The 10,718-nt window shown below is 37.0% G+C and overlaps 1 protein-coding gene across 2 annotated transcripts in view; it reads right to left on the bottom strand.

Moving 5' to 3' along the window:
- Positions 1–10,718, bottom strand: part of LOC102488516 (A disintegrin and metallopeptidase domain 3-like) — a 50,658-nt gene that overhangs the window by 17,606 nt on the left and 22,334 nt on the right. For both annotated transcript variants that reach the window (XM_027766814.1, XM_027766815.1), the window contains exons 12-16: positions 9,987–10,170; positions 5,601–5,699; positions 3,383–3,578; positions 2,330–2,420; positions 1,896–2,076 (exon numbers count right to left, since the gene is read on the bottom strand). In XM_027766814.1, coding sequence (XP_027622615.1) covers positions 1,896–2,076; positions 2,330–2,420; positions 3,383–3,578; positions 5,601–5,699; positions 9,987–10,170 — 751 coding nt within the window. The remainder of the gene's footprint in view (positions 1–1,895; positions 2,077–2,329; positions 2,421–3,382; positions 3,579–5,600; positions 5,700–9,986; positions 10,171–10,718) is intronic.

Here is a 10,718-nt window from a genome sequence, read left to right on the forward strand (position 1 = left end):
GGATCTCGGCGGGGAAGGTTTAGCCTGTAAGGCTTTGATTCATCATTGTGTCCTGAGGTGACAAAGCAGGCCTCTTTGACATGGACATCTGATGCATGCCCTGACTTCTGTCACCATAAGATTACAAATATACTTCCAGGTCATTAAAAAGTATTTGCAATTGCCATGTTAGAAAGAATTACCAAATGCCATCTTGTATAGACTGTAATATCTCACCAGTCCATAAATGGTATATATTCTATCTTGATTGATTTCTCTATAAAGCATAACAATTACACAATGCTAATAAATACTTCTTAATATCTGAAAATTAACGTTACATTATTATATTAGAAATGAGAAAAGACATGATAATGTATTTGTCTCCTTATATATTTCTAAATCACTTTCCAGAATGTACATGCTAAAATTTGTATCTTAGGATGATAATAAGACATATTTCTGAACATCAAGTATTATTTTTAATGTCTAATTAATTGACAAAACAAAAACTATTCTTGGATATTGTTTACATTTATTTAATCACAAGCTATGTGAAAAGTTTTTATATTTGTTATGTCACTTCATTATATTCTTTTTTTTTTTCCTTTGGAGAGGTTTTTGCTATAGGGCACGTGTGCTCACCAGAAAGACAGAGAGAGACAGACAGACAGAAAGTGAGAAATCACCCTCCAGGAGGATGGCCACGCCACAATCCCTTCTCCTCCATTCTCCTCTCGGGATCTTGGGCACGCACGCACACGCGCCCGGCGTGAGTTCCCATTTGGTTTTGATTTAGCAGTGGTTTTCATGACACCTATCTTCTGGCGGCAGACCAGTTGCAAAAAGCTTATGGTAATTTTCAATTTGCCTTAAATTTTTCCTTTATAATTACATCATTGTTTTCCCATTCTGAGATGCTTACTATTCCCTTGCATTTTCCTTTTGTTTCTTTAAATGTGGCATCTATATGTAAATTAATTTTATTAAATGTGTAATAATTGTATACTTTTTTTTTTTTAGTTTTTTCTCACTTGCCAGAGAAAAACAGACAGGGAAAGTGAGAAATCACCCCCTGAGGGAACCGTTGAGCTGCAGTCCCTTTTCCTGCATGCCACTCTTGGGATTTGGGGCATGCATACGTATGTGCCTGGCATAATTCTCATGTCATTGTGTCCAGGACTTGAACCACACAATACGCCACATGGGATCTAGTGCCTTAACCTCCACACCACCTGCCAGCCCAATAATTGTACATTTTTATTCACTAGCAACTAATTTCGCAATTACACTAGTTTAGAAATCCTTCATCAAGTTTATCAAAATTGTTACGAAAATAAACCTGACATAAGCTCTGTTTTATTATCAGGTCTCAAGTGAGGACCACATTTTTAACAAGATTATTATGCTTTGGAAGAATTATTAGGAAATAGGTTAGTGAATAAACAAATGGTTACTTTAATTATGACCAGATTAATTCTCCTTGCCAAATACTGAAAGATTAAATACTTTGCTTTTTTGGGTTTTCTTTAATGTTCTTATTATCCAGGCTGCCTTGACATATTTTGTTGTATTTGAATGTCTCTTGTTCCTTACACAAACTATTACAGCCCAGTTAATAGCTTAACAAGGAGATTTACATTCTCAAGTGTACAAATTTAAATATCTCTGGCCGATTTTCTAGTAGAAAATTATAGATAGTAAATGGACAGCTTCTTTGACAAATGGAATTTCTGATTTTTATATCTTAAGATCATGATGCAGTAACCAAAATTTTAACACTAAACATAAATTTAAAAATTTAAAGCATTTCTCTGTTTTTCTCTCTCTCATCCTTACACTCCCAGACACACACACAACTACACACAACACCCCCCCCCCAAACACACATAGTTTCAAATAAAAATTGTATCTACCTTTTCTGGACCGCAAATAGTACCATTATCTACATAGGTAGTATCCTTTCTCGTGTAATCTCTTAAATGTGCAGACAAACACACGTGTCCTCCAAGGTAAGTGTACTGGTAATCATAATATGTCATTGGTAGTACGCTTGAATGTGTCCAGTGACAAACTATTTTTCCACAAAATATATAGCTGAAAATATAAGGCAGAAAAGATTACCCACTTGTCAGCTATGTGCACAAAATATTAGATAAATAGCCATTCAAAACATGAGGGTAATTTTAAATGTTACCCAGATAGCAACACCAAAGCGATTTGGACCATTCGCCCATCTAGTCCATCTGCATATTCTAGATTCATCTCTAACTAGCACTGCTACTCTCTGCAGAGCACACGTAATATAAACACATGCATTGGCAAAATGTATAACTTTCTAATGACATACTTGAAATCGCAATTGGTTCCATAACAGTTTCCAAATTTGTCACCTTGATAATTCACTTCCTGTGAACACAGGTAGGAAGGACCCTTAGCAACTGAAAACAAAATTGAAAAATTCCAATTACTCATATTCAGAAAAAAACAATAACAACATCATTACAGCTTAAGAGTGTGTAAATAAATATAGAGCCATCTTGTGTATTCAATGCCATCTACTTTGAATGTGGGGTATCATCTACCAAAAAGTACATGGAGGAGAGACATTTAGTAAAAACGACCCACTTGGAAATTGAAAAAACTAGAGGCCAGCAGATGGTGTGAAGGTGAAGGCCGCTAGACCCCATGGCCAACTGTGCAACTCAAATCCCAGTCTTGGTCACTTGAAAAACATGCTGGGTACCTGGGAGTACTTGCCCCAAATCCCCAAAGGAGAATAGAGGAGAAGAGATTGCAACATGGTCGTCCCCCCTAGAGGGTGATTTCTCACTTTCCCTCTCTGTCTCTCTCAAGCAAACACATACACCTTATGGCAAAATTTTTTTAAAAATTGGAAAACTGATTGTATAGAGCGGAAATAAGTGAGAAATCAGTCATTTACTTTTTTATTTAGTATTCACATTGTTTACTCTTACTTCACTAATCACCTGAGAGAAGACTTAATGTCCTATCCTTTGGGTTTATTTTACCTCTTGACATTGTTCAAAGTATTTTCTTTTTCTTTTTTTTCTTTCTTTTTTTTTTTTTTTTTTTTTTTTTGGAGAGATTTTCGCTATAGGGCGTGTGCACTCACCAGACAGACAGAGAGAGACATTAGAGACAGAAAGCGAGGCAACCACCCCCTAGGGGGGATGGTCATATCGCAATCCCTTCTCCATTCTCCTCTCGGGATCTTGGCATGCACGCACACGTGCCTGGCAAAAGTATTTTCTATGAACAATTTTATTTGCAAATTTGGAAGTGAAAAAAAACTAACACTATAGTATTTCTATAAAATGGATTTATCACTTTTGAATAACTACAGTTTAAAAAAACAAACTCCAGAAGATATAACTATTACATTTTCCAAATAACTCTACACACTGTCTGTCTGGATCTCGGCATAGTCCTTCAAAGCAAAAGGCAGTCCTATTATTGCATGGTTCTAAATCAGCAGATCTCACATCAGCTGCACAAAACTCAGATGTTCCATTGCAGTACTCTGGAAAATCACAAAAATCTTTGCTTTTTCTACATACACTTCCTCTTTTCCTTATCTGTGAGACAAAGAAAACATACATATTTGTCAAAGTCAGTCAGACCGTTCTCCACTACAGTGTTGGGATGGACGCTGGGAAAGAGGCTACCTCTGTCTTCTGAAAAACGTGCACTATCGTCTGGAAGACCAAGGTGCTGCAACACTCTCTCCATACACGTTCGGAAAACGTGTCCCGGAGAACTGTCAGCAAAAGCAAGGAGGGCCGAATGATGCCTGGAGTAAGGATCCTGTTGCTCCATTGCTACTCCTAGAAACTAAGAGTCACCTGAACGTGCAGCCAGGCTCATTTCCTATTACGTGGCTTAAACACTTGTTTTCCTTTCCTTGCATATTCATCATCAAGACACAACTGAGCAACACATCCTTCTTATTACGGGGTACCATTTCATCATTTAAGTACCCGTAGGGAGGCCCATGTGCCCGTGAGGGACATGCTCATCCCTGATCAGTGTTCACAAAATAAATACTGGACAGACCATTGTCTTCCATATCACATGGAGATGGCTCTAAGATGAAAGTGTATTTTTAAAATGGATTAAATATCTATTGGGGAGAAATCTGCCTACTTGACAGCTGACAGAGAAAGAAGAACCTTTCACACTCACAGCAAATAAAAGTGAGAGCAGAGTGTACAACACCTGTCAGCCTTTTATGGCAGCAAAATTCCATGGCACAGCACGTAGCAGAATGAACAAGAACAATTGGGTCATTGCAAAAGTATAATGTATTTTTCTGTTTTTCTATACAAAAATGTGTCATGACTTTCCCGATGACCCAGTCATGTAGCACGTTCAGTTCTTATACCTCAGGCCCTTTCTAGCAATTTGTACCCTGATTTTTCATTCTATCAAATGCAGCAACAATAGCCATTTGTAAGAATTCCTTTTTTAGGTTGTGAACAGAGTTGCAATGCACTGGGTTTTGTTTTGTTTTGTTTTGTGTTTTTAATCTTATTCTACAATCCCATGGATTTGGAACTAAAATTCAAAGGACGAGCTCTGGTGAAGAGAAAGCAACGAGGGTAAGAGCTGAGAAGGGGAGGCCCGAGGCTGGCCTCTGCCTTCATGCACCTTGTAAACAAATGACCATTGTCTTCATCACAGGTTCCTAGAGCAAAAAAGAACAGCTTGTCAAAGCGTGTCTTGAGTATTTCATATGCTACAAATTGCTGAATGTTCTACATCGATTCGTCTTCTGCTACTTTTAAAATGGGATTTTTTTTATTATTGTATCTACCTGAATATTGCAAGGCAAGTATGCATGGTGTGGTTTATTTATAATTTTGCTATGTTATTTAATCATAAAGAGCAACATTTTTGTCATGACCAAGAGAAACTTTTACAACAAAATAATCTGAAATTGGTATGATATGTAATCATTAGAGAGGTCTTCAGTGGAGAGTCCGACAATACAATGAAAAAGAGAACTAAGAAGAAGGTTGAAAGAAACATAAAGATACCTTCTCAACCCTGAAATCAATGGTTTATGAATCAAGGTTCTGTCATTTACCATCACTAAATTATCTTGAAAACAAATGAAATACTACAAATAATGGGAAATATTCTAAATATACACCCCAGTATGAAACAACACATAGCCTTTAAAACTATGCTTTAAGAAATATTTAATGATGTGAAAAAATATATTTATGCTATTAGAAACTATAGTAGAATGACAGCAATTTAAAAAAGAAAAAAAAGCCTTATGAAAGACTAGAAGGTAAAATATTTGAGAATCAGACCCACAGCTTCATGATTAAGAGAGTTGAATACCACAGCCAACCATGGCTCGAATCAGATCGTATGTGAATACATGCCAAAAATTCAGCCAGGATGCAGAAACAGAAGAGAAGGGAGTCGCACGATTCCACCCACGGGGCGTGCTTCTTCCTGTCCCTCATGCGCGCACCTGGCCTCTGACAATCAAAAACGAAACTAACATTTTTGAAAGATCATGTTTAGAAAAAGTGAATGCATGAGAATGGAAAAAAATTCATAAAAGTAATATTTTCAAAACTTACTGTACAAGTTTTTGTATCACAACAAGTTCCAGAGCCACAGTCTGCAAGTCCAATTAGAGTACAATTGTTAGGATAACAGCATTTTTTATGAGTACATCCCTAAAAGCAAATAAAATCCAGTGAAATAAATTTTATGTACAAAATAGACTAAAGGATGTCTCTAACAGCTACAGGTATAGGACGGCTTTTAACTTCCGTACTTATATTTAACACTACTTCATTTAAACTTAACATATTTTCCCCAGCAGCTTAAAAATCAGGCCAAGCCTGTGTGTGTGCATGCCGTAAATCCTGACAGAACTTAGAAACAGAGCAAAAGGGATTGCTGCATGGCCGTGTCCCACTGGGGGGTGCTTTCTCCCTCTCTCTCTCTTTCTCTCTGTTTTCAGAGAAAAGGAAAAGAAAATGAAGAGTATTTAGTGAACATGGAAGACTGAACACACATAAACATTAATGACAATAACAAAGGTAAGGTAAGTAAGAAAAGAGGTAGTGGACTTGCAACGTTGTAGGAGGATCTCACTTACATGGCTGGTCTGCAGAAAAGATACTTGCCAAATTTATGGATATAGTACACAAGATATTATAAAGCAGGCCTGGGACGATCTTAATAGCAGATCTCAAAGTCCAGACATTTAAGTGTTGACTAGGAACTACCTGCCAACAATTCAGTAAAAAAGCCCTTAGAGATTTCTGAAAACCAGGATTAATACAGAGGTTATCTAAATTGATCTAAAACTGAGGCCCCATTCTTGTATAAGTATTTTTTTTTTTGAGAGGTTTTTTTTTTTTTTTTTTTTTGCTTTAGGGGTTTTCACGCTCCCGAAACGAGAGAGACAGAAAGCGAGAAATCACCCCCTAGGGGGCATGGCCACACTGCAATCCCTTCTCCATTCTCCTCTTGGGATCTTGGGCACACATGCACATACACCCAGCGTGAATTTAAGCCACCAGGTCTGGGACTTGAACCGCGATTCAACTACACGGGAGTCCAGTGACATAGCCATTATGCCAACTGCTAGTCCCATCCTTGTATAAGTTAAAGCACAGACAATCAACATTGAATTCTCTGGAAGACAAACTATCAAAAAATAGTAACAATAATAGCATTCTCAACTTAAAATATAAAATTTGGGTTTTTTGGAGAGGTTTTTACTAGAGGGCACACATGCTTGCCAGAAAGACAAGAGAGAGACAAAGAGATAGAAAGCGAAAAATCACCCCCTGGGGCATGGCCATGCTGCAATCCCTTCTCCTCCATTCTCCTCTCAGAATCTTGGGCATGCACACACATGTGCCTGGCGTAAGTTTAAGCCACTGGGTCCAGGACTCAAATCACAGTGGGAATTACACGTGTTTAATAATATAAATATAATAAAAACATAATGTTATTAATATACTTATGGAAAATTTATATATAAACATATATATTTATACATATGAAGCTATCCAGCTATAATATATGTGTCTATATATAAACATAGGTATTTATAGCTAAAAAATAAATATTTTTCTGTATATAAACATATATACATATGTGTATGCATATAAAAACATATAGTATATCTATACAGAGAAATATAGAGAGATAGAAACATATGTATATAACACAAACATACATAAGGAAAGATTTTAAAAGTTTGTGGAAAAATGGAATTAAGTTATAAGGAGAGTTTTTAAAAGTTTGTGGAAAAATGGAATTAAGTATGAGTTTATTTTGGCAATCTGAGATTTCATAAAATTTTTGGAAAAACTTTTGGAAATTTTGAACTGCTTTTTCATAATACACATTTTCTTTTCTTTCTTTCTTTTTTATTTGTGTGTATTTTTGTTTTTAGGTTTTTGCCATAGTGTATACTTGCTGGAGAGAGAGAGGGAAAGTAAGAAATCACGCCCCAGGGAGGATGCCACATCGCAATCCTTTATCCTCAATTATTCTCCTGGTATTTTGGGGTGTCCATGTACAGGCACCCAGTGTGATTTTCAAGCTGCCAGGCCCAGGACTCAAACCACAGTTGCCCATGCAAGAATTCAGCACTTTAACTACCATGCCACCGCTGGCCCCCATAACATGCATATTCTATAAATTGTTTAAAGACTCCTTTCTCTCTATATATATATACATTATGTGTGTGTGTGTGTGTGCCTATATAATAGCCTTCCCAAATTCTTTCTTCAATTTGTGTTTATATTAATCTAGTTTCAACTTTATGATCTAATATTCTCACATTTTAAATACATCATTTGTTATTAAAAATATCTTATATTGGGATCAGCAGATGGTGTAATGGTTATGTGACTGAACTCCTATGTCTGCCTGCCCAAAAGAGAATGGAGGACAAGGGATTAAGGCATGCCCTTTCTGCCTGGTAGGTGATTTCTCACTTTCTATCTCTTTATCTCTCTCTGTCTCTCTGGCAAGCACATATGCCCTGTACCAAAAATCTCTAAAAACGAAAAAAGAAAGAAAAAGAAAGAAAGAGAGAGAGAGAGAGAGAGAGAGAGAGAGAGAGAGAGGGGGGGAGGGAGGGAGGGAGAGAAGTATAATTTAGCACTATTTTTGAGATAAATTTCTCATTGCTCAGGCATTATTCACCTGTTTAATAACTCAGAAATTCCACATCTAGATTTATAGCCAGGAGACTATTTTGCACATCAGGAGTTAACTAGGAGACATAATCCAACTCTATGGAATGGAAAAATCAATCTATGGATGCTCTAAATTATCTTAAACAAGGAAGACAAGTAACTGTATATTCCCAGACCTCATTATTACACAGAAAATGAATAGATGAACTACATTCACACTCAAAACATAGATATTATTAATATTACACAGGGAACAAAAATCCAACCCCAGAAGAGTATGTGATTTTTTTCAGGATTTTGTTTTTTGTTTTGTTTTGTTTTTGCCATAGGGCATGTGTACTTGCTGGAGAAAGATGCAGAGAGGGAAAGTGAGAAATCATCCCCCAGGTGGATGCCCACACTGCAATCCCTTCTCCTCTGTTCTCCCCTGAGGATTTTGGGGACACACACATACGTGCTTGGCACGATTCTCAAGCCACTAGGTCCAGGACTCGAACCATGGTCAGCCATGTGGGAATCCAGTGCCTTAACCAGCACACAACCTGCTGGTCCCTTTGCTACATTTTTAACTGCTTTAAAATGGAAAGTTAACAAAAACTATGATACGATTATTTTTTAAATGTATTTTTAAACAAAGATTTCTGGTCATATTTACTTCTCAGATAGCAGAAAGGGTGCAAAATAAAGAACAGCTAAGCAATGCATGTGCCGTGGTGGGGCTATGTACATTCTCAACCAAACATTATGGTTAACACAATATTGGGACTCTAGTTAAGATAAAGTTCTCACAGATACAAGGTCTGAAATCAGCACTCGAGAGAGACAACAACCAGTATTTCATAACTTAGTGAAAAATTAATATCACGGGGGACCAGCAGTTACCATAGTGGCTATGTTGCTAAACTCCCACGTAGTAGACCGCAGTTTGAGTCCCAGACCCAGTGGCTTAAACTCACGTGGGGCATGTGTGCGTGTGTGCCCAAGATCCCAAGAGGAGAATGGAGGAGAAGGGACTGTGGTGTGGCCACCCCCCCCGGGGGGTGGTTCCTCGCTTTTTATCTCTCTGTCTCTCTCTATCTTGCTGGCAAACGCGCACACCCTATAGCAAAAACCTCTCAAAAAAAAAAAAAAATGAGGAAGAAATTTTTTTTAAAAAATTAGTATCACTTTGGAGAAATTAAGGTGATCATGTAAGGGATGATCATATTATTGATGCTATTGATATTTATGGTATCAAAACAGAAATAGCTATTGGTTATACAGAGATGAAAATCTTATTTATTTAAACTTTGCTATCCTTAGCTGGTATTCAGAATCTTCAAATCTCCAGATTCAGGAAAAGTTGGTAATTGTATGGTACATACCTCCCTAGTTATTGGACATCTTTGATAAAAATAGTACAGCATTTAGTTTTTAAAGCACTTCCTTTTTATTTATTTATTTATGTATTTATTTTTTGAGAGAGAGATTTTTGCTATAGGGCACATGTACTCTCCAGTAAGACAGAGAGAGACAGAGAGACAGAAAGCGAGAAATCACCCCCCAAGAGAGAATGGACATGCCGCAATCTCTTCTCCTCCGTTCTCTTCTCAGGATCCTGGGCGCACACACACTCACCCAGCATGAGTTTTAAGTCGCTGGGTCCGGGACTCGAACTGCGGTCATCTACATACAATTCCAGCAATGTAACCATTGCCATCTGCTTATCCCAAATACTTCCCTTTTGTATTATATCTAAAGCTCCATGAGAAACACTAAAACAAGTCTGTGGATAATTTCTTACAGTTTGTCACTAACCTCCTCCACGCCACAGTCACATTCTTCTGGTGGCTCCAAAATAGCATTACCACAAAGAGCAGCACTTTGCTGAGCCACTTTGGGAACTTTTGCACTCTGAAGACATTCAAATTCAGGCTGTGAGACGATCTTTTTAAATTCTTCTATGCTGCAATTGCTAAAAAACTTTACACCACTGGATGGTCTAAAATCAAATTGTATTCTTCAGGTAAATGGGATAACATTAATATCGAAATAACATTCATCAAGAAGATGCTATAAACTCTGAACTACTTCACAAGAGAGGAGCTAAGATTGAGGGGAGAGTAACTCTGACACAGGTTGCAGACAAAAGCAATAGGCTTGTTTCTCTCGTAATTCTATATGTCAGACAACCAGAGTAGAGGAAATCAAAGAGGCATGTGCTAGCAATCTCTGGCCTACATACAGTAAGCTCTCTTACACTGTAAAGGTTAATGTAGGCATAGTTACTATTGTAAGAAGCTCACATGGTCATTTTAAAATAAAACACACTAAGCAATTATGAGAAAAATTTCAAGAAATAAAAGATGGTCAATTGGGTTAACAGAAAATCATAACTACTTGTTCTTTGGCAACAACAAAGTTAACCAAAGAAAGTATTTCAACTGAGGGCAATTAAACGTACAAGCTTGAGATTCCTTTTTTTTTTTTCCAGCTTTCACATTTTAAATTTCTATACTTTTTTTTTTTTTTTTTTTTTTTTTTTAACAG

This window comes from Tupaia chinensis, unplaced genomic scaffold (genome assembly GCF_000334495.1).
Source record: "Tupaia chinensis unplaced genomic scaffold, TupChi_1.0 Scaffold143705_1, whole genome shotgun sequence".
Taxonomy (NCBI): domain Eukaryota; kingdom Metazoa; phylum Chordata; class Mammalia; order Scandentia; family Tupaiidae; genus Tupaia; species Tupaia belangeri.